The sequence below is a fragment of the Nicotiana tomentosiformis genome, chromosome 5 (assembly GCF_000390325.3).
Source record: "Nicotiana tomentosiformis chromosome 5, ASM39032v3, whole genome shotgun sequence".
In the NCBI taxonomy this organism is placed as follows: domain Eukaryota; kingdom Viridiplantae; phylum Streptophyta; class Magnoliopsida; order Solanales; family Solanaceae; genus Nicotiana; species Nicotiana tomentosiformis.
Genome location: NC_090816.1, coordinates 13,586,057 through 13,611,504, shown reverse-complemented (window position 1 = coordinate 13,611,504; position 25,448 = coordinate 13,586,057). Strand labels below are relative to the sequence as shown.

General features: G+C 39.8%; 2 protein-coding genes across 3 annotated transcripts; one reads left to right on the top strand and one right to left on the bottom strand.

The window, feature by feature from the left end:
• Nucleotides 1-2,400: 2,400 nt before the first annotated feature.
• Nucleotides 2,401-4,811, bottom strand: LOC138891942 (uncharacterized). Its single transcript, XM_070175630.1, has 2 exons — nucleotides 4,083-4,811; nucleotides 2,401-2,559 (listed from the first exon to the last, which is right to left on the bottom strand). Exons 1-2 carry the CDS (start codon nucleotides 4,809-4,811, stop codon nucleotides 2,401-2,403), a joined length of 888 nt encoding a protein of 295 aa, XP_070031731.1.
• Nucleotides 4,812-20,203: 15,392 nt separating this feature from the next.
• On the top strand, nucleotides 20,204-24,935 carry LOC104106377 (cell number regulator 6-like). Of its 2 annotated transcripts, none has more exons than XM_009614915.4 (5): nucleotides 20,204-20,381; nucleotides 20,466-20,588; nucleotides 22,353-22,467; nucleotides 23,337-23,602; nucleotides 24,385-24,935. In XM_009614915.4, exons 2-5 carry the CDS (start codon nucleotides 20,478-20,480, stop codon nucleotides 24,601-24,603), a joined length of 711 nt encoding a protein of 236 aa, XP_009613210.1. In that variant the 5' UTR covers nucleotides 20,204-20,381; nucleotides 20,466-20,477; the 3' UTR covers nucleotides 24,604-24,935. The 2 variants fall into 2 exon arrangements, with proteins under 2 accessions (XP_009613210.1, XP_009613211.1); XM_009614916.4 differs by having other exon boundaries at nucleotides 20,205-20,381; nucleotides 20,469-20,588.
• The last annotated feature ends 513 nt before the right edge of the window (nucleotides 24,936-25,448 follow it).

Here is a 25,448-nt window from a genome sequence, read left to right as displayed (position 1 = left end):
GTACACGGCACTCACGTATCACATATTGTCACAACAGTATCAAATCCTAAGGGAATTTTTCCCACACAAGGTTAGACAAGTCACTTACCTCAAATCTCGCTCAATCAATCGATAAGGATGCCTTTCCCTCGATTTTTCGACTCCGAATGGCCCAAATCTAGCCAAAAGTTATTACATATCATGAATACAACTACAAGAAACTAATTTAAATAATGAAACTATGACTTAAGCAAAGAATCGAAAAATCGCCCCAAAAAGTCAACCCGGGCCCACGTCTCGGAATCGGATAAAAGTTACAAAATACAAACACCCATTCGATATCGAGTTCACCTATACCAAAATTACCAAAATCCGACACCAAGTCGCCACTCAAATCCTAAAATCAAACTCTCTAAATCCCTAACCTCAACTCCCAAATTTCACCTTAAATACACACTAACTAGGTAGGAAAATCAATGGAAAAATAAGATTATTGATAAAACAATAAGCACACGGGACTTACCTCAAGAAATCACTTGAAAATTCTCCCAAATATCGCCCTAGATCGAGGTTGCAAAGTCCAAAATAAGAGAAATCACGAAACCTTTTGGTTTTAAGCACTACCCAGGCTTTTCGCACCTGCGACCAGTTCCAACGCACCTGCGAAACCGCTTTTGCAGTAAATTCCTTCGTTATGCGGAAATCACTTAAGTCCCTCAAGGCCTGCACCTGTGCTCCAGGTTCCGCACCTGCGGATGCGCTTCTGCGGTCCCAATCCCGCATCTGCGCAAACATGTCCGGTTCTGCGAACAAGCCTCCCCACACTCGCCCGCTCATGCGATCAATCTTCTGCAGAAGCGACTCCGCTTCTGCGGCCTTCACACCGCACCTGTGACCACTGGCCATCCTCCTCGCCTCTGCATCTGCGACTCCCAGCTCGCTTATGCGAGACCGCACTTGGGCCAGATCCACTGGAGGTGCGAGGACACCAGAACCAGCCCAGCACCAGAAATCTTCTAAGTCCAAAATGATCCGTTAACCATCCGGAATCCACCTGAGGCCCCCGGGACCTCAACCAAACATACCAACAAGTCCTAAAACATCATACAAACTTAGGCAAGCCTTTAAATCACATCAAACAATGCTAAAAACACGAATTGCGCATCGATTCAAGCCTAATGAACTTTAAAACTTTAAACTTCTACATCCGATGCCGAAACTTATCAAATCAAGTCCGATTGACCTCAAATTTTATTTTGCACACAAATCATAATTGACATTACGGACCTACTCCAACTTCTGGAATTGGAATCCTACCCCGATATCAAAAAGTTCACTACCGGTCAAACTTTCCAAAAATCATCCAATTTTTCAACTTTCTCCAATTGACGCTAAAATGATCTACGGACCTCCAATTAAATATCCGAATACACTCCTAAGACCAAAATCACCTTATGGAGATATTGGAACCATCGAAACTCCATTCCGGGGTCGTTTTCATACAAATAAAACTACGGTCGATTTCTTACGACTTAAACCTCTAATTTAGGGACTATATGTCCCATTTCACTCCGAAACCAAAAACAAATCCTCCCGACAAGTTACATAACCACAAAATTAAGTAGAGGAAGCAATAAATAGGGGTTCAGGGTAATACTCTCGAAACGACCGGCTGGGTCGTTACATCCTCCCCCCTTAAAACAAACGTTCGTCCTTGAACGAGTATAGAGACATACATGGAGTGGTGAAAAGATGAGGGTAACTGCTGCGTATATCATGCTCGATATCCCAAGTCGCCTCCTCGACCGGATGACCCCTCCACTGAACCTTCACATACGCGATGTTCTTTGACCTCAACTTTCGAACCTGCCTGTCCAAAATGGTCACCGGCTCCTCAACATAGGATAGATCCTTGTCCAACTGGACTGAGCTGAAGTCTAACACATAAGACGGATCGTTGTAATACTTCCGGATCATGAAAACATGGAATACTGGATGAATTGCAGAGAGACTAGGTAGTAGTGCAAGTCTGTAAGCCACCTCTCCAATCCTCTCCAGAATCTCAAAAGGCCCGATATACCTAGGGCTCAACTTGCCCTTTTTTTCGAACCTCATAACACCTTTCATGGGAGAAACCCGGAGCAAGGCCCGCTCCCCAACCATGAATGCAACGTCGCGAACGTTTTGATCTGCGTAACTCTTCTTCCTGGACTAGGCTGTACGAAGTCAATCCTAAATCAATTTAACTTTCTCCAAGGCATCCTGAACCAAGTCTGTACCCAATAGCCTAGCCTCGCCCGACTCAAACCAACCCACTGGAGATCGGCACCATCTACCATATAAAGCCTCGTATGATGCCATCTGAATGTTTAACTGATAACTGTTGTTGTGGGAAAACTCTGCAAGTGTCAAGAACTGATCCTAGGCACCCCCAAAATCAATCACACACGCACCAAGCATATCATCCAATATCTGGATAGTGCGCTCGGACTGTCCGTCCGTCTGAGGGTGAAATACTATACTCAACTCCACACGAGTACCCAACTCACTTTGTACGGCTCTCCAGAACAGCGATATAAACTGCGTACAAGTAGTGCCACCAAATCTTCAAGGCATGAACAATAGCTGCTAACTCTAGGTCGTGGACAGGATAATTCTTCTCATGCACCTTCAGCTGTCTAGACGCATAGGCAATCACCCTACCATCCTGCATCAATACCGCGCCGAGACCAATTCCTGACACATCACAATATACTGTATAGGACCCCGATCCGGTAGGCAACACTAACACTGGGATGTAGTCAAAGCAGTCTTGAGCTTTTGAAAGCTCTCCTCACAATCTTCGGTCCACCTGAACGGAGCACCCTTCTGGGTCAATCTGGTCATAGGTGCTGCAATAGACGAGAAATCCTCTACAAATCGACGGTAATAACCCGCCCACCCAAGAAAACTCCGGATCTTCATAAATGAGGACGGTCTAGGCCAACTCTGCACTGCTTCAATCTTTTTCGGATCTACCTTGATCCCCTCACTCGATACTACATGACCCAAAAATGCCATTGAATCTAGCCAGAATTCACACTTCAAAATTTTTTCATATAACTTCTTTTCTCTCAAGGTCTGAAGCACAGTCATCAGGTGCTGCTCATGATCCTCCCGACTCCGGGAGTACACCAGAATGTTGTCAATGAACACAATGACGAAAGAGTCAAGATAGGGCTGAAACACACTGTTCATCAAGTGCATGAATATTGCTGGGGAGTTGGTTATCCCAAAAGACATCACAAGGAACTCGTAATGACCATACCGAGTCCTGAAAGCAGTCTTCGGGATATCTAGCTCCCGAATCTTCAACTGATGATAGCTTGAACACAAGTTGATCTTAGAGAACACTCTGGCACCTTGAAGCTGATCAAATAGGTCATCAATACGTGGAAATGGGTACCTGTTCTTCACTGTAACCTTGTTCAACAGGCGATAATCAATACACATTCGCATAGAACCATCCTTCTTCCTTACAAACAAGATAAGATCACCCCAAGGCGACACATTGGGCCGAATGAAGCCCTTATCGAGTAACTCTTGCAACTGTTCCTTTAATTTTTTCAACTCTATTGGGGCCATACGATAAGGTGGAATAGAAGTGGGCTGAGTGTCCGGTAACAAATCAATGCCAACGTCAATATCTCTATCGGGCGGCATGCCCGGAAAATCAGCTGGAAGTACGTCTACAAAATCCCTCACTACCGAAACTGACTCGACGGTAGGAGTATCAACACTAACATCTCTCACATAGGCCAGATACACATCACACCCCTTCTCAACTATTTACTGAGCCTTAAGAAATGAGACAACCCTGCTAATATGATCTAAGGTACCTCTCCACTCTAGCCATGGTAGACCTGGCATAGCCAACGTCACTGTCTTGGCGTGACAATCAAGGATAGCTGATAGGGCGACAACCAGTCCATGCCCAAAATAACATCAAAATCCACCATACTAAGTAATAATAAATCGACTCTAGTCTCAAAACTACTAAGAACAATTAAACACGACTGATACACACGGTCAACAACAATAGAATCACCCACGGGTGTAAATACATTAACAGGTGAACTCGGAGAATAACGGGATACACCAAAATATGAAGCAAAATAAGATGACACATAAGAATAAGTGGAGTCTGGATCAAATAAGACTGATGCATCTCTATGACAGACCGGAACAATACCTATGATAACAAAATCTGATGTAACTGCCTCTGTCCTAGCAGGAAGGGCATAATATCTAGCCTGGCCTCCCCCTCTAGGGCGACCTCCACCTCTAGCTGGTTGTGCAGGTGGGGTGGTAGCTGATGTTGTAACCATATCCTGAGCACCTGGTGGAGCACACGGTGCCTGAGAAATTCGTGGAGGTGCACCCCTCCTGAATCTGGGGCAATTCCTCACTAAATGACGAGTGTCGTCACACTCAAAATAAGCTCTCGGAGGACGTGGCTGTTGCGATTGGCTCGGGCCTGATCGACTGGACTGTCCACTAGAATCACCCCATATAGAAGGCACAATAGACACTGACGGTGCATAATAAGGATCCTGGGGCCTAGTAGTGGTTGGAGCACCGCTGGCGGCTGGAAGTGCTGAATGAACAGGGCAACCCATATAACCTCTGCCCTGACGAGCTGTAGCTGGGGCACGAGTACCACTGTAAGTGCCAGACTCTCGAGACCTCTTGGCCTCTCTCTCCTCTCTATCCTGAGTCAGCATGCCCTCTAACCTCCTAGCAATCCCTACTACCTGCTGATACGCAATATCCATCTCCAACTCTCGGGCCATGCTTAATCTGATGCTGGGGTTGAGCCCCTCAATAAATCGATGAACCCGCTCTCGAACAGTAGCAACCACGGCTGGTGCATGCCTGGCCAAATCACTGAATCAGACCACATACTCTGACACGGTCATAGCACCCTAGCGCAACTGCTCAAACTCTGCGCGCCAAGCATCTCTGAGACTCTAGGGAACATACTCCCTCAAGAACATATCTGAGAACTGAGTCCAAGTGAGTGAAGTTGCCTCAGCCGGACTATCCAACTCGTATGTACGCCACCACTGATAGGCCGCTCCTCTAAGCTGGAACATAGTGAAAGAAACCCCACTAGTCTCTGCAACACCCATAGTACAGAGGATACAGTGGCACTCCTCAAGAAAACCCTGGGCATCCTCTGACGCCAAGCCACTGAAAGTAGGAGGGTGGTACTTCTTGTACCTCTCGAGCCTGAGCTGCTCCACCTCAGAAGCTGCTGCCCTAACCTCGGGATAAACTGGAGCTACCGGCTGCATCGGTATAATCTCTGGAACCTGGTCAACATGAACCCGCTGCTCTGGGGTACCGACGACGGGAGTCTGTGCTCCTCCCCCGGCCTGAGATGCGGCGGGAGCAAGAGGTATCAATCCTGCCTGAGCCAAGGTGCTGAACATGCTCAGAAACTGGGCTAGGGTCTCCTAGAGGGCTGGTGCAGTAACGAGCATCTCAGGTGCCTGTCCTCTAAATGGAGCTACTGGTGGCTCCTCTATAGTAGCTCGTGCGGGTGCTCTGGCTGCACCATATGGACATCCTCGACCTCTACCCCGGCCTCGGCCTCTCGCGGCTCTAGTAGGGGCGCGAGTGTCTAGTCATCTGTCCAATTGTACGTGTCCTCACCATATGTGAGGGAATAGAAAGACAAAAATTTTAGAATCCGAGGTCAAAATCTAGCACGATAAATAATCAAAGAAGTGAAGCTTTTCCTAACAGTTCCATAGCCTCCCGAAGATAAGTACATATGTCTCCGTACTGATCCGCGAGACTCTACTAAACCTGCTTTTGTGACTCATAACACCTATGAACCTAGAGCTCTGATACCAAACTTGTCACGACCCCAATTCACCCTCCATATGATGTCGTGATGGCACCTAGTCTCTAAGATTAGGTAATCCAAACAAATTTGCGGAATAACATAATATAAAACTGAAACCCAATTCTCAACATATAAAATAAATATAAAACTGCAAATCAATAATTACAACTCCCAAAACCCGGTGGAAATAAGTCACAAGCTTCTAAGAGAAAATTCTAAGTGTCTCTATACATTAGAGTCTAAAGAGAATAAGGAAAAACAACATAGTAAGGATAGAGGGGGACTCTGAGGTCTGCGGACGCTGGCAGATATACCTTGAAGTCTCCACGTGCGGCCCAACTCACTGATATTTGGTCTGGTGGGAAGAACCTGGATCTACACAAAAAGATGTGCAGAAGTCTAGTATGAGTACACCATAACGGTACCCAGTAAGTGTCAAGCCTAACCTCGGTAGAGTAGTGACGAGGTCAGGTCAGGGCCCTACTGGTTTAAAATAAAAGTAAGGCAGAAGATATAATAATATTTGAAATGACTGAGAATTTAAACAACGAGAAGTTTCAGCAAATAACAGCACAACAAATAGAGATAAACAACAGGGGCACTCCCAAGGTACCGCCTCGTAGTCCCAAATGTAAATGCTCAACAGGGGGGGATCTCCCGAGTTACCGCCTCGTAGTCCCAAAGTAAATATGCAAGACATGGGGGATCTCCCGAGTAAACGCATTGTAGTCCCAAAGTAAATATGCAGTACAGGGGGATCTCCCGAGGAACTGCCTTGTAGTCCTAAAGTAAATATGCAGTACATGGGGAATCTCCCGAGTAAACGCCTCATAGTCCCAAAGTAAATATGCAATATAGGGGGATCTCCCGAGGAACCGCCTCGTAGTCCCAGAGTAAATATGCAGCAGAAAACCGAAGGAACACGAATTTACAAAAATAAATCTTACAGTTAAAGATTTAATTCAAATAAAGGAAAAACAGGTAATTCAACTAAGCATGTTGCACAAATTTCAAGTAGGAGTTAAGGCACGTAGACATGCGATACTAGGCTAGACATGAGTACTACATATACTAAGGCATCTCAGTTAACGAATTTAAAAGAAAGACTACTCGGCAAGAACTGGAATTTCCACATTTAGCCCGTGTACGCACTCGTCACCTCGCGTACACAGCGCTCACGTATCATATATTGTCACAACAGTACCAAATCCTAAGGGTATTTCCCCCACACAAGGTTAGACAAGTCACTTACCTCAAATCTCGCTCAATCATTCGATAAGGATGCCTTTCCCTCGATTTTCTGACTCTGAATAGCCCAAATCTAGCCAAAAGCAATAACATATCATGAATACAACTACAAGAAACTAATTTAAATAATAAAATTATGACTTAAGCAAAGAATTGAAAAATCGCCCCAACAGATCGACCCGGGTCCACGTCTCGGAATCGGGTAAAAGTCATAAAATACGAACATCCATTCGATATGCAGTTCACCCATACCAAAATTACCAAAATCCGACACCAAGTCGCCATTCAAATCCTCAAATCAAACTCTCCAAAGCCCTAGCCTCAACTCCCAAATTCCACCTTAAATACACACTAACTAGGTGGAAAAATCAATGGAGAAACAAGATTATTGATCAAAAATAAGCACAAGGGATTTACCTCAAGAAATCACTCGAAAATGCTCCCAAAACTCGCCCTAGACCGAGGTTGCAAAGTTCAAAATAAGAGAAATCACGAAACCCTTTGGTTTTAAGCACTGCCCAGGTTTTTCGCACCTGCGGAACCGCTTTTGCGGTAAATTCCTCCACTTTTGTGGAAATCACTTAAGTCCCTCAAGGCCGCACCTGCGCTCCAGGTTCCACACCTGCAGGATGCGCTCCCCACACTCGCTCGCTCCTACGATCAATCTTCCGCAGAAGCGACTCCGCTTTTGCAGCCTTCACACTACACCTGCGACCACTGGCCATCCTCCTCGCCTCCACATCTTCGACTCCCAGCTCACTTATGTGAGACCGCACCTGCGGCCAGATCCATCGCAGGTGCGAGGACACCAGAACCAGCCCAGCACCAGAAATCTTCTAAGTCCAAAATGATCCGTTAACAATCTGGAATCCACCCGAGGCCTTCGTGACCTCAACCAAACATACCAACAAGTCCTAAAATATCATATGAACTTAGTCAAGCCTTTAAATCACATCAAACAATGCTAAAAACACGAATTGCGCATCGATTCAAGCCTAATGAACTTTAAAACTTCTAACTTCTACATCTGACGCCGAAACCTATCAAATCAAGTTCGATTGACCTCAAAGTTTGCACACAAGTCATAATTGGCATTACGAACCTACTTCAACTTTCGTAATAGGAATCCGACTCCGATATCAAAAAGTCCAATACCGGTCAAACTTCCCAAAAATCATCCAATTTTTCAACTTTCGCCAATTGACGCTAAAATGACCTTCGGACCTTCAATTCAACATCCGAACACGCTCCTAAGACCAAAATTACCCTACGGAGCTATTGGAACCGTCGACACTCCATTCCGGAGTCGTCTTCACACAAATCAAATTAAGGTCGATTCCTACGACTTAAACCTCCAATTTAGGGACTATGTGTTCCATTTAACTCCGAAACCAAAAACAAATACTCCCGACAAGTTACATAACCACAAAATGAAGTAGAGGAAGCAATAAATAGGGGTTCGGGTCTAATACTCTCGAAACGACCGGCTTGGTCATTACAGGCCCATAAAAGTTTGGCCGATCCGGGGCTGGTCGCCCGAATTCATGAAAATAGTGTGGACATTAGCACACAAAAAATTAAAAATCAAACTGAATTCCTGTTTTATCGCTCTAAAACTCTAAAAACGAGGAAAGGTCATGGAGAAATAATGACTATTTTTCATTAGAATGTTTCTGATGGGCCAACAAAATTTTAAGTGATTCGGGACCGGTTGCCCATATTCATGAAGACGACGTGGACATTAAATGCACACGAAAAATTAGAAACCAGTCTGAATTCCTATTTTGTGGCCCTAAAAAGCCAAAAAATGAGGAACGATCACGACGAAGCTATGTCTATTCTTCATTAGGTGTTTCTGATAGGCACAAATATTTTGACGATTTGGAGACGGTCATCCGAATTCATGAAGATGGTGTGGATATTAGCACACGATAAATTAGAAATCGTCCTAAATTCCTGTTTTATGGACCAAAAAATGAGAAATGGCCATGGCGAAGCAATGACTATTATTCATTAGGTCATTTCTAAGCCCACAAAATTTTAATCGATTCGGGTCCTATTACTCATTTTTATGAAGATGACGTGGACATTTGCACACGAAAAATTAGAAATCGTCTTGAATTCCTGTTTTATGGCCCTAAAACACCAAAAAACGAGGAACGATCATGAAGAAATAATGATTATTGTTCATTATGTCATTTTTTATAGGTACACAAAATTTTAGGCAATTCGGGGTCGGTCGTCTGAATGTATGAAGATGGCCTGGATATTAGCACACGAAAAAATTAAAATCGTCCTGAATTCCTGTTTTATGGCCCTAGAATGCCAAAAAATGAGGAACAATCAAGGTGAAGTGATGACTATCGTTCATTAGGTTGTTTATGATAAGCCTACAAACTTTTAAGTGATTCGGGGCGGTCGCCCGAATTCATGAAGATGGCGTGGACATTAGCACACGAAAAATTAGAAATCACACCGAATTCCTGTTTTATGGCCATAAAATGCCAAAAAACAAGGAACGGTCATGGCGAAGTGATTACTATTGTTCATCAGGTCATTTCTAATGGGACCATAAAATTTTAGACGATTCGGGGCCGGTTGCCCGAATGCATGAAGATGGCGTAGACTTTAGGACACAAAAAATTAGAAATTGTCCTGAAATCCTGTTTTATGGCCCAAAATGCCAAAAAATGACGAACGGTCATGGATAAGTAATGATTATTATTCATTAGGTCATTTCTAATGGATCCATTAAATTTTAGGCGATTAGATCCTGGTCGCTCGAATTCATGAAGATGGCGTGAACATTAGCACACAAAAAATTAAAAATCATCCTGAATTCCTATTTTATGGCCCTAAAATACCAAAAATGAGGTACGGTTATGGTGAAGCAATGATTATTGTTCACTAAGTCTTTTCTGTTGGAACCATAAAATTTTAGGCGATTCGAGGTTGGTCACCCGAATTCTTGAATATGGCGTGGACATTAGCACACGAAAAATTAAAAATCGTCTTGAATTTCTGTTTTATGGTCCTCAAACGCAAAAAATGAGGAACAGTCATTGCATTGCGATAATTATTGTTCATTAGGACGTTTTAGATTGGCCCACAAAAGTTTAGGCGATTCGGGGCATGTTGCTCGAATTCATGAAGATGGTGTGGGCTATGCACATGAAAAATTAGAAATCATCATGAATTCCTATTTTATGGCTCTAAAACGTCAGAAACCGAGGAACGGTTATGGAGAAGCAGTGATTATTGTTCATTAGGTCAATTCTGATGGACCCACCAAAATTTTAGTCCATTCGGGGTCGGTATCCCGAATTCATGAAGATGGTGTGGACATTAGCACACTAAAAATTAGAAATATTTTTGAATTTCTGTTTTATGACCCTAATACGCCAAAAAATGAGGAACAGTCAAGGTGAAGCAATGACTATTGTTCATTAGGTCATTTTATATAGGCCCATAAAATTTTAAGAGATTCGAGGTCGGTCGCCTGAATTCATGCAGATCGCGTAGACTATAGCACACGAAAATCTAGAAATTGTCCTAAATTCCTATTTTATGACCCTAAAATGCCAAAAAAGAGGAACAGTCATGGCGAAGCGATGACTACTATTCATTAGAGAGTTTTTATGGGCTTGCAAAATTTTAGGAGATTCGAGGCCGGTCGCTCGAATTCATGTAGATGGCCTGGACTATTGCACACAAATAATTGGGAATCGTCCTGAATTCTTATTTTATGATTCTAAAATGCCAAAAATGAGGAACGGTCATGGAGAAGCGATGACTATTGTTCATTAGGTCATTTTTTATGGTCTCGAAAAAATTTAGGAGATTCGGAGCCGGGCCCGAAGTCATGCAGATAGCATGGACTATAGCATACGAAAATCTGGGAATCATCCTGAATTCCTATTTTATGGCCCTAAAACGAGGAACGGTCATGCCAAAGCGATGACTATTATTTATTTTTTATGGGCCCGCAAAATTTTAGGAGATTCGGGGCCGGTTTCCCAAATTCGTGCAGATGGCGTGGTCTATAGCACACTAAAATTTGGGAATTATCTTGAATTCATGTTTAATGGCCCTAAAACGCCAAAAAGCGAGGAACGGTCATGCCTAAGTGATGACTAGTATTCATTAGATATCTTTTGATGTGCTCGCAAAATTTTTGAAGATTTGAGGCCAGTTGCGTGAAATCATGTAGATGGCATGGACGATAGCATACGAAAATCTATGAATCGTCCTGAATTTCTGTATGGCCCTAAAATGCCAAAAAATGAGGAACGGTCATGGAGAAGTGATGACTATTGTTATTAGGTCGATTTTTATGGGCCCATAAAATTTTAGGAGATTCAGGGTCGGTCGTCCGAATTTATGCAAATGGTATGGACTACAACACACAAAAATTTAAAAATCGTCCCGAACTCCTGTTTTATGACCTAAAATGCCAAAAATAGAGGAAAGGACATGGCAAAGAGATGAATATTGTTCATTAGGTCATTTTTATGGGCCCACAAAATTTTAGAAGATTCGGGGCCGGTTGCCCGAATTCATGCAGATGGCGTGGACTGTAGCACACAAAAATTTGGGAATCATCCTGAATTCCTGTTTTATGACCCTAAAGCGCCAAAAAATGAGGTTGGTCATGGAGAAGCGTTAAATATTGTTTATTATGTTATTTTTTATGGGTCCACAATTATTTAAGAGATTTAGGACCGGTCTCCCGAATTCATGCGGATGGCGTGAACTATAGCACACGAAAATATGGGAATCGTTCTGAATTCCTATTTATGGCCCTAAAACGCCAAAAAATGAGAAACAATCATGTCGAAGTGATGATTATTATTCATTAGGTAGTTATTAATGTGGAAGCAAAAATTTAGGAGATTCGGAGTCGGTCGCCCGAATTCATGCATATGACGTGGACTATAGCACATGAAAATCCGGGAATCATATTGAATTCCTGTTTTACGGCCCTAAAACGCAAAAAACAAAATGAGGAACGGTTGTGGCGAAGCAATGACTATTATTCATTAGGTCATTTTTATGGGCCCGTAAAATTTTAGGAGATTCAAGGCCGATCTCCTGAATTCATGTAGACGGCACGACTAATTCACCCAAAAAATATGGGAATCGTCTTGAATTTCTGCTTTATGGCCCTAAAACGCCAAAAAATAAGGAACGGTCATGGTGAAACGATAGCTATTGTTCATTAAGCCATTTTTTATGGGCCCGCAATATTTTAGGAGATTCGAGGCTAGTCGCCCGAATTCATTCAGATGGTGAGAATTATAGCACACGAAAATCAAGGAATCATATTGAATTCTTGTTTTGTGGCCCTAAAACGCCAAAAAATGAGGAACGATCAGAGTGAAGCGATGACTATTGTTCATTAAGTCAATTTTCATGGGCCTACAAAATTTAAGGAGATCCGGGGTCGGTCGTCCGAATTCATGTAAATGGCGTGGTCTATAGCACATGAAAATCTGGAAATCGTCCTGAATTACTATTTTATGGTCCTAAAATGCCAAAAACGAGGAAAGATCATGGCGAAGCGATGACTACTGTTTATTAGGTTTTTTTTATGGGCCTGCAAACTTTTAGGAGATTCGGGGTCGGTCGCCCAAATTCATGCATGTGGCATGGACTATAGCGCACGAAAATCTTGGAATCGTCCTAAATTCCTTTTTTATTGCCCTAATATGCCAAAAATGAGGAACAGTCATGGCGAAGCAATGTCTATTATTCATCAGGTACTTTTGAAGGGCCCGCAAAATTTTAGGAGTTTCGGGGCCGGTCACCTTAATTCATGCAGATGTCGTGGACTATAGTGCACAAAAATTTGGGAATCGTCCTGAATTCTTGTTTATGGCCTAAAATACCAAAAGATTAGGAACGGTCATGGCGAAGCGATGACTGTTGTTCATTAGGTCATTTTTTATGGGCACACAAAATTTTAGGAGATTCGGGGCCAGTCGCCCGAATTCATACAAATGGCATGAACTATAGCACACAAGAATCTATGAATCGTCCTGAATTCATGTTTTATGGCCTTAAAACACCAAAAAATGAGGAATGGTCATGGCGAAGCGATGACTATTATTTATTAGGTCATTTTTTATGGGCCCAAAAAAATTTGGGAGATTCGGGGCTGGTCGCCCAAATTCATTCAGATGGCGTGGATTATATAGCACACGTGAATCTTGAAATCGTCCTAAATTCTTGTTTTATGGCCCTAAAAAGCCAAAAAATGATAAACGATCATGGCAAAGCGATGACTATTACTCATTAAGTCATATTTGATGGGCACGCAAAGTATTAGAAGATTCGAGACCAAGCATCTGAATTCATGCAGATGGCGTGGACTATAGTACACGAAAATCTAGGAATCGTCTTGAAATATTGTTTTATGGCCCTAAAACGCTAAAAACCGAGGAACGACCATGTCAAAGCAATGACTATTGTCCATGTTTTATGGCCTGCAAAATTTTAGGAGATTCGGGATCAGTTTTCCGAATTCATGCAAATGGCGTGGACTATAGCACATGAAAAATTGGAATCGTCCTGAATTTCTATTTTATGGTCCTAAAACGCTAAAAAGCGAGGAATAGTCATGGAGAAGCGATGACTATTGTTCATTAGGTCTTTTCTTATCCGGCCACAAAATTTTAGGAGATTCGGGGATAGTCACCTGAATTTATTCATATGGAGTGGATTATAGCACACGCGATCTTGGAATCGTCCTAAATTCCTGTTTTATAGCCCTAAAATGCCAAAAACTGATAAACGGTCATGGCGAAGTGATGACTATTACTCATTAGGTCATATTTGATGGGCTCACAGAGTTTAAGAGATTAGGGTCGGTCGCCCAAATTTATGCAGATGGCGTAGACTATTGCGTACGAAAATCAGGGAATCGTCTTGAACTCCTGTTTTATGGCCCTAAACTGCAAAAAAAAAAAAAGAAATGGTCATGACAAAGTGATGACTATTATTTATTTTTTATGGTCCCACATAATTTTAGGAGATTCGAACCTGGTTTCCCGAATTCATGCAGATGGCATAGACTATAGCCCACGAAAAATTTAGAATTGTTCAGAATTCCTGTTTATGGCCCTAAAACGCTAAAAAGTGAGGAATGGTCATGGCGAAGCGATGACTATTATTCATTAGGTTATTTTTTATGGAGACGCAATATTTTAGGAGATTCGGGGTCGGTAGCCCGAATTCATGCCGATGGCGTGAAGTATAGCACCCAAAAATTTGGGAATCGTCTTGAATTCATGTTGTATGGCTCTAAAATGCTTAAAACGAAGAATGGTCATGGAGAGCGATGACTAATATTAATTAGGTCATGTTTAATGGGCCCGCAAAATTTTAGAAGATTAGAGGTCGGTCGCCTAAATTCATATAGATGGCATAGACTATAATAGCACACGAAAATCTGAAAATTGTACTAAATTCCTTTTTTATTCCCCTAAGATGCCAAAAAATGAGGAACGGTCATGGCGAAGCAATGTCTATTATTCATTAGGTCGTTTTGATGGGCCCGCAAAATTTTAGGAGATTCGGGGTCGGTCACCCTAATTCATGCAGATGGCGTGGACTACAATGCATAAAAATCTCGGTATCATCTTGAATTCCTATTTTATGGCCTTAAGACGCCAAAAAGGCTAGAAACGGTCATGGAGAAGCGATGACTATTGTTCATTAGGTCGTTTCTTATGGGCACAAAAAGTTTTAGGAGATTCGGGGCTAGTAGCTCGAATTCATACAAATGGCGTGTACTATAACACACAAGAATCTAGGAATCGTCCCGATTCATGTTTTATGGCCTAAAAACACCAAAAAAGAGGAACGGTCATGGCGAAGCGATGACCATTATTTATTAGGTCATTTTTTATGGGCCCAAAAATTTTTAGGAGATTCGGGGTTCATCGTCTGAATTCATTCATAAGGCGTGGATTATAGCACACTCGAATCTTGGAATCGTCCTTAATTCCTGTTTTATGGCCCTAAAACACCAAAAAATGAGAAACAGTCATGGTGAAGTGATGAATATTACTTATTACGTCGTATTTGATGGTCCCGCAAAGCCATAGGAGATACAGGGCCAGTCGACTGAATTCATGCAAATGGCGTGGACTACAGTACACGAAAATCTAGGAATCGTCTTGAATTCCTATTTTATGGACCTGAAATACCAAAAAATAAGGAACGGCTATGCCAAAGCGATGACTATTATTTATTTTTTATGGGCCCATAATATTTTAGGAGATTCGGGGCCGGTTTCTTGAATTTATAGAGATGGCGTGGACTATAGCACAAGAAAATTTGGAATCGTCCTGAATTCCTATTTTGTGGCCCTAAAACGCTAAAAAGCAAGGAACGGTCATGGAAAAGCAATGGCTATTGTTCATTAGGTCATTTCTTATGGGGCCACAAAATATTAGGAGATTCGATGTTGGTCGCCCGAATTCATTCGGATGATGTGGATTATAGCACACGTGATCTTGGAATCATCCTAAATTCTTGTTTTATGGCCCTAAAACGCCAAAAAATAAGAAACGGTCATGGCGAAGCGATGACTATTACTCATTAGGTCGTATTTGATGGGCTCACAAAGTTTTAAGAGATTCAGGGTCGGTTACCCGAATTCATGCAGATGGCATAGACTATTGCATACAAAAATCAGGGAATCTTCTTGAACTCTTGTTTTATGACCCTAAAATGCAAAACAAAATAAGGAATGGTCATGGAAAACTGATGACTATTGTTCATTTTTTATGGGACCGCAAAACTTTAGGAGATTCGAGGTCCGTTTCCCGAATTCATATAGATGGTGTGGACTATAGCACATGAAAATTTAGAATCCTCCTGAATTCTTGTTTATGGCCCTAAAACACTAAAAACGAGGAATGGTCATAGCGAGCGATGACTATTGTTCATTAGGTCATTTTTTATGGGCTCGCAAAATTTTATATGATTCAGGGGTCGGTCGCCCAAATTCATACAGATAGCGTGGACTTATAGCACTCGAAAATCTGAAAATCGTCTTGAATTCCTGTTTTATTACCCTAAAATTCCAAAAGAAATGAGTAACGGTCATGGTGAAGCGATGCCTATTGTTCATTAGGTCAATTTTTATAGGCCCGTATAATTTAGAAGATTCGGGGCCGAACGCCTGAATTCATGCAGATTCCGTGGACTTTACCCCACGAAAATCTGGGAATCGTCCTGAATTCTTATTTTATTGTCCTAAAACGCCAAAAAATAAGGAATGGTCATTGCGAAGAGATAACTATTACTCCCTCCGTTCCAATTTATGTGAATCTGTTTGATTGGGTACAGAGTTTAAGAGAAAAAAAAAGACTTTTAGAATTTGTAGTCCTAAACAATTCAAAAAGAGGCCGAGAGTATTTGTGTGGTTATAAAAGCTTCTCATTAAGGGTAGAATTGTAAGTTTAAGCAAAATTATTTCCAAATTTAGAAAGGAGTCATTATTTTTGGAACGGGCTAAAAAGAAAATAGGTTCACATAAACTGGAACGAAGGTAGTATTTATTAGGTCACTTTTATGGGCCCACAAAATTTTAGGAGATTTAGGGTCAGTCACCTAAATTCATGCATATGTCATGGACTATAGTACATGAAAATTATAGAATCGTCCTAACTCTTGTTTTATGGCCTTAAAACGTCAAAAAATGAGGAACGGTCTTCGCGAAGCGATGACTATTGTTCATTAGTCCATTCTTGATGGGCCCGTAAAATTTTAGGACATTCGGGGCCGACGAATTCATGCAGATGGCGTGGATTATAGCACACGAAAATCATGGAATTGTTCTGAACTCCTGTTTTATTGCCGTAAAACGCTAAAAAATGAGGAACGGTAATGGCGAAGCGATGACTATTTTCGTTAGATAGTTTTTGATGGGAAAATTTTGGAGATTCGGCGCTATTCACCCGAATTCATGCAGATGGCGTAGATTATAACAATGAAAATTTTGAATTGTCCTGAATTCCTATTTTATGGACATAAAACGCTAAAAAAATGAGAAACGGCCATGACGAAGCGATGACTAGTGTTCATTGGTCATTTTCTATGGACCCATAAAATTTTAGGAGATTCGAGGCCGGTCTCCCGAATCATGCAGATAGAGGGACTGTAGCATACAAAAATTTGGGAATCGTCCTAAATTTCTGTTTTATGACCCTAAAACGCCAAAAGACTAGGAACGGTCATGGCGAAGCGATGACTATTGTTCATTAGGTCATTTTTTATCGGCACGCAAAATTTTAGGAGACTCGGGGCCAATCGCCGAATTTATACAAATGGCATGGACTATAGCACACAAAAATCTAGGAATCATCTTGAATTCTTATTTTATGTCCTTAAAATACCAAAAAATAAGGAACGGTCATGGCGCAACAATGATGTTCATTAGGTCATTTTTTGATGGGCCCGCAAAATTTTAGGAGATTAGAGGTCGTTCACCCAAATTCATGCATATGACGTGGACTATAGCACACGAAAATTTAGGAATCGTTCCTGAATTCATGTTTTATGGCCTTAAAACGCCAAAAAATGAGGAATGGTCATGGAGAAGTAATGAATTTTGTTCAGTATGTCATCTTTTATGGACCCTCAAAATTTTAGGAGATTCGGGGCCGGTCGTCCGAATTCATGCGAATGGCATGGATTATAGCACACGAAAATCGGGGAATCATCTTGAATTCCTGTTTTATGGCCCTAAAACGCCAAAAATGAGGAACAGTCATGGCGGAGCGATGATTATTGTTCATTAGGTCGATTTTTATGGGCTCGCAAAATTTTAGGAGATTCGGGACGAGTCACCTGAATTCATACATATGGCATGGACTATAACACGCGAAAATCTGGGAATCGTTCTGAATTCCTATTTTATGGCCCTAAAACGCCAAAAACGAGAAACGATCATGGAGAAGCGATGACTATTGTTCATTAGGTCATTTTTTATGGGCCCGCAAAATTTTAGGAGATTCAGGACCGGTTGCTCGAATTCATACAGATAGCGTGGACGCACACAAAAATTTGGGAATCGTCCTGAATTCCTGTTTTTGGCCCTAAATGCCAAAAAATGAGAAACGGTCATAGCGAAGCGATGAATATTGTTCATTAGATCGTTTTTTATGGGGCTCGCAAAATTTTAGGAAATTCGGGGTTAGTTACCCGAATTCATACAGATGGCGTGAACTGTTGCACACGAAAATTTGATAATCGTCCTGAATTTCTGCTTTACAGCCCTAAAATACCAAAAAATAAGGAACGGACATGACGAAATGATGATTATTATTCATTCGTTTTTTATGGGCCCGCAAAATTTTAGGAAAATCGAGGCCGATCGCCCGAACTCATGCATATAAAAACATTGAAGCTAGTCAATTTGGTTGATTACGAGATAGCTGATACTTCTACAACTTATTATCAGACGAAATGATTAATAACAGTAGAAAGTGGTGGTTAATAAAAATTAGCATAAACAAGAGTATACAGTATCAATGTATCGTGAATAGTACCAATAGGAAGTAACAAAAGAAAATAAACATATTTAGTAAATCTGCAGCTTTCCTGATCTGCTGTTTCTTCTATGCAATCGAGTGAATCGAGCTCAAGCTGATTCTTTTATTGTTGTTTTTTCTTCTTTTTTTCTCAGGTCTTTAGGAAATTGCAAATCTTAGTACTATGTACAAAAAATATATATCTGATGTTATTATGAGTTAAGGAAATTATACTTGAAGTGCGATTAAAGTAAGTTTCTAATCAGATGATGTGAAAATTTCTAGGTTGAATGAATTCAGAAAAATAATGCATGAGATAATATTTGTTGACTCTTGCATATTAAAGACTGAAAACAAAATTTGTTTATTGAAACCAGCAATATAAATAAAAAGTCAAGGCTTGAAAAAAAATATATCACTTGTTCCCGAAAATGATGCAAATCAATTTTGTTACCATCATTTTAAAGCAACGAATCCTTTGTTGAAATATAATTCCGTTAAAATAAATTGTTTTCTTATAAAAAATTTCATAGATTACTAAAACCATTCCAATAGGAAAATGAAAAGAAAAGAAAAAGAGGTAATTTCAAGGGAATGATGGAATGTTTGGCTCGTAAAGTAACAACGTGAAACCCTATTTTCAGATGTTCGCTACAACATCCAATATGAGTTTATCTGCTCTAGAATAGAGTAAAATGTTTTATCTTGAATTGTAGATTAATAGGTAAATTAATCGAGTCGTAAGCAAATATTGCATATAGATATTGGTGCAAACACACAAGTTAAGCATGATGATTAACCCCTCATTTACACATTTTATGTGATCTTATTTGACTGCATGCGAAATTTAAGAGAGAAAGAAATATTTTTAAAATTTATGGTCTAAAATAAATCATAAACATTTGTGTGATTGTAAAAGTATCTCATTAATGATATAATGAAAAGTTTAAAATGAAATTATTTTTTAAATATAAAAATATATCATTTTTGACCAAAATTAAAAATGTGATACATAAATTGGGACCGATGGATTCAGGGAGTAATAGTTAGATTTAATAGCATGTTTCACCAAGTTTCTAAATCAACTTATTTTGAAAAGTATTTATTTTTTAAAAGTGCTTTTTAAAAAAGTAATTTTGGTGAGAAGCAGTTTGTATTTGGATAATTAATTTAAAAATTACTTTTTAATAGTAATTAGTATTCCATCAAGTTTTTAATAAGTGCTTCTAAGTGTATTTTTCACAAAAGTATTTTTTTTTTAAATGCCTTTAAGAATAAGCTACTTTTTTCTACTTAAAAACTGATTATGCTTCTACTCAAGAGCAATTATTTTTTTTTCTAAAAACTTGACCAAACACCTTAACTTTAAAAAAATAATTTTGACAGAAAAAAAAACTATTTTTGACAAAATAAAGCTTGGCCAAATTGGTATTGCCTAAAAATAATGTTTTTAATAAAAAAGAATAGATCACTAAGCTTGGCGTGGATGCCGTACGAAGTATGACTTAACTAAACAAAAAGGTAAAACCCCGCAACTCTCGGAACACAATCTGCTATTTCCGCGTTGTAATAAACGCCGAGGATCTCTTTCTCTTTGTGTAACTACTAACTACAAAAAATATACTTAATCCAAAATCCCTTTCACTCTTTCTACTTGTTTGTTACTTACTCATTAGCAGTTACATTTTTCCTCATTTGAGTTTCCGGTCTATTACAAGGTACGAGGAAACCTCGATTTTCTCTACAAATTTAAGTTGACTTCTCTATCTATATATATATTTTGTTAATTTATTTGTATTAAGGAGATCAATAATATGGCGGAAGGAGGAATTGAGTCAAGGTATGTAAAGTTAACAAAAGATCAAGCACCTCTTGAAGAAGATATTAAGCCTGGGGAACTCAATCAACCCATTCATGTCCCTCAGGTCTCTCTCTCTGATCTGTTTTAATTCTTCAATAATAATACTAATTTTGTTGTCGTAGAGGCGAATTCAGGATTTGAACTTTGTAGTGAGTGCATTGCTTAATAGTTGTACTAGATCTGTCTCTAAATGTTCAAGTCAATTAATCTTCTAGGGGTAATGATGTATAGGCCTTTACAAATGACTTTGCGGGATCAGTGGCGGATCCAGAATTTTCACCAAGGGATGTCAAAATATAAATAATTAGATACAACGAAAAGTCAAGGGGAATCAATGTACAGTAAATCTACATAAAATAAAAAAATCTATCTAGCGATATAGTGTAATTTTCCGGCGCCCCTTGGTTCAATGTGGCTCCGCCACTGAGTGGTGATTGACGTCATTGGCGGATGTAGCATTATAGGAACGGGTTCAAATGAACCCATAACTTTCGACACGGAGCATAAATTTATGTGTAAATATTGACTAAAATTATTACAAATAATAGATATGAATCTATAACTTTAAAAATACAATAGTTTCAATGCTAAGAACCTAAAGGTTGAACCCATAAAGTTTAAATCCTGGATTCATCTTTGATTGATGTGATTTGTGGTAATTTGGATTACACTGTGAAAAGTGTACAGATATTTGCTTCTTGATTTCTTTGCTAGACAGAAACTCTGTACATCTCCTAATATGTATTGATCATAAGATCCAGTAGTTCGGCCAATACTTTTGCTGGTGGGAAGGTAGCAGATACCCGATGGAATAGTCAAGGTGTACACAAGCTGGCCTAAACATCACCACCGTTATAAAAAGTTTATAATAATTAGATTTCTTCAGAAGCCATCAAAACTCTGAACCCCCAAAGTTTAGCTTGCGTGGGCAAGATAGTATAGTTTAACTTGGTTACGAGTACAGATGTCCATAAGATGGATAGGGCGCTAGGGAAAAGGTGTCAGAATTTTAAGAGGCCTGCCTTTTTAGGACCTTAATGCCGAACGTAAGAGGGTCCTAGGAACATTGATGATGACAATCGTAATTTGAATCCCCCTTTTTATTGAAATCTAGCTACGGAAATTCAAGACTGATGCATATATGTCATGAACTAGTTTTGGATCGGTTTGGTAAAACAGTAGACTGTAGTTCTCAAAGCAGGATTCTTACCGCATACCAAAATCCTTATTCTGCAAGTTTAGTGATCTCTATTGTTGTGTAGTAGCCTTGTTGCAAATTACCAACAATTACTTATACTTCAATAACTGAGAGATATGTCAATAATCTCAATCTAACAAGATACTATTGACAGTACTCAAGCTATTACAGTACAACATTACAGTATGAAAGGATAATGAAAAGTAAACTTAAAACCTGTTGCAGTAAATTAGTAGTCCATCTCCAGTATTAAGATCAGCATCGTCATCAGAATATTTTAATTTCTTCTTCCCATTGGCAGTTGCTGAACTCCAAGCTAAGGCTACTCTAGAAAAATTAGCGGTATTTTTGTTAATCCTTCACTGGCTTTACTGAAGATGCAGACTAAAACAATGACCAAAATGGGGAAAGCAGGTTTTTCATCACCTAGGTCGAGCGTTATCCCATCTTGTATTTTAATTGGCCTAGCGTATAGCTGCATACATAATTGAATTTGTCGATAAGCATGTAATTTGAATTCCAATATATCTGCCAGATATTACTATGTTCTTGATTGGTGTTGCTTTTGTACTAGGGTTTGGTTCTTCTCTATCTTTCCTTCTATTACAATTTTCATGTCTCATTGAACAGCTAGTCGTTCACAAGTGCAATGAATGTGGACAAGTTTTACCTGAAAGTTTTGAGCCTCCTGCAGATGAGCCTTGGACAAGTGGGATTTTTGGATGTGCGGAGGACAAAGATAGTTGTAAGAGTTCTTCCTTATGTTATGTAAATATAGCTTGTAATCACTTTCATATGTTCCTCACTGCACTGTCTAAACAGTTGGCAAAAGACATTGTTATGTATGGGCTGCTCGTCTCCTGATTTTTCCTTGCTCCACTTTGGTTTGATCCTTGTGTTTCTCTATCTGGTAACAGTGTGTTTGAAAAAGAGAACTTTCATTGCAGCTATTTCACCAAAAACTTGACAAAATTGTTTCATTTCCTCATTTCAATTTCTTTTTGAAAAAAATATATGTGAAAGAAGCTCACGCTACTCACACTATCATTTTGGGAGGACTTATATCACTCTGGATAAGCTAATTAAGTAGTCATTTATATACATTATCTAAAAGGGATTGAGGTCCTCTTGTCTAAATTAAGTTAATACTGCTCATTATCATTTTCATATTCTCATTAACCCATATCCTGTTGTGGCACTAAGCACTTGAAACATGAGAATAGTATCGTATAGCTTTATCAGAGAAACTGAAAGCTTTAGTCTCTCTATTTCCATTTAGACCTCTTGATCTTTGATTTGTTCCTTATAGTCTTGGTCATCATTTTGAAAGTTAGGAGGGGAAATAGATCAGTCTTTCGTTGCAGTTTGAAGAATAAGCTCTCTATACATCAAGTATATTGATAATCAACGAATAATTCGTCCTTATTTAATTTGTAAAAAACCAATGTCTAACACTATTAGGTTATTATTACTCTGGTTCTATTTCTGAGATCATTCCATCTCAGTAAAAAAAAAAGTTTTTATCATAGTCTTGACTGAGGATTACACACTTTATGCCAGTCTGCGTGCAGCTCTTGCTTCTTTTAACACACTGAATTTATCTTACCTTTATAGGCTGGACGGGATTTTTCTGCCCGTGCATCTTGTTTGGGCGTAATGTCGAGAGCCTGAGAGAAGATACTCCTTGGTCTACCCCTTGTGTTTGTCATGCCATTTTTGTTGAGGGTGGCATTGCTTGTGCAGCTGCAACAGCAGCATTTCATGGTATTGATCCAAGTACATCGTTCCTCATTGGTGAAGGCTTGTTATTTGGTTGGTGGATGTGTGGAATATATACTGGCCTTTTCCGGCAGTCACTGCAGAAGAAGTATCATCTCAAGGTAACTTCATTTCGTTTGTGTTTATATGTGAAACTTATGCGTAATTTTAATTAGGATCAAATCCTATGTCCTTGATCAATTTTACTCACTGTGTTCTTGAAAGTCCTGCAAATTTTGACAGTTAAAAAGTTGTTAGCCTAGAATTCGCTTCATCTAGAAGACAGTGATCATCTTAAACACCAGTCGCGAGAAAGCTTTGGAGTATACTGTTTATTGAATTAGCTGAATTTTGGCATGTGTTAAAGAAATGGATCTTGGGCCTAACTCAACCCGAAAAGTTAGCTCAAGAGGTGAGGATTGCCCAAAACCATATAAAGAGACCAATGGCTCCATCCCCATCTGATGTAGGAATATCAACATCCCCAACCCCCACTCGCACGCCGTTTACATCTGGAGCATGGATAATGTAAGATGGGGGAATATCAACAGCATGCTTTTACTGTACAATGCAGTCTTATCTCTATTTGTCCCAAATTAACTGCTGGAAGATGATAGTGAGACTTCAGCACCCTAAGAAGTGTGTAACCTAGCGATTAAGGAAACTGGAATGAACCATGGTAGACTAGGTTTCAAATCACGGCAGGGGCAAAAAACGCTCGGTGATTTTTCCCATTTGTCTAAACCTTGTTGGATAGAGGTACTCGGAATCTGTACTGGTGGGAGGTAGCCGTTAGCATTTAGCTGGTAGCCTAGATTAATCGAGGTGCACATAAGCTAGGCAGGAACAACCAGGTATAACTTCACGTTTATTTGTTAATATTGCAACTTTCTAAATGATGCAGAATTCTCCGTGTGATCCTTGCATGGTGCATTGCTGCTTGCACTGGTGTGCCTTGTGCCAGGAGCATAGGGAAATGAAAAGCCGTCTGTCAGATAATGCTGCTATGCCAATGACAATAGTCAATCCTCCCCCTGTCCAGGAGATGAATTCTGCTATTGACAACCGTGAATCTGTACCAAGTAGCTCCGAACAAACCAACCTCGAGATGCAAGCTCTGTGAAAACTAAAAATCAATTTACTATATCAGATAGCTGCTCAAAGAGTTCGCGTGAGTGTGTCCTTGGAGCTAAGTTATACAAGAAAAGATGGTCATTGTTTTAGAGGAAAATAGCTCTTCAACTTCTTGTTATGATGAAATTGGCCTTTTTGATGCACAGGTTCGGCCAATAATGTATTGAACTGCAAATGAGTAGCGGCATTTGCACTCTAGTGCACCCTTTTGTTTGAGTGTTTCAGAACTCCATTAAATTTATTTAGAGTCAAAGGTAAAAAGACTAACCTATAATAAAAAATCTTGTATTCTGCTTTCTATAGTACATTCATTTCATGTCCTCTTCTTTTCTGTATCCTGATCTCCTTGAAACTATTCTTCATTGGCTTGCAACTTTGGTGGTGTATATGACTTCTCGTCCATGAATTTCTCACTAACCAACTTTGAGGTTTGTTGTTCTCGTGTATGTTTGAAGTTTGTACCAGATAACTATTAAAATAAGATTTGTACCGAAGTTGATATTGCAAACTATTATCTTGACTTTTAGAACCCAATAATTGGCGCAGTGTCGTACTATTTTCTTTGATAACATTACTATAAAATCAATGTGAGCTAAATGCAACTTTTTGAAGTTGAGCATGTCATAAGCACGATTTCAATATCACAAAGGTACATTTACTTCCGTAAATGATATTACGTGCAAAGGTAAATTGACTCTAAAACTAATATGTTATGACCCAATAACAATATAGGTCGACCTAAGACTTAAAAAAAATTGACAATGATGTTTATGTTCTTAGGAAATCGACCAACGAGAAAATTTTACTATGTCAAAAAGAACAGTTAAAATCTCA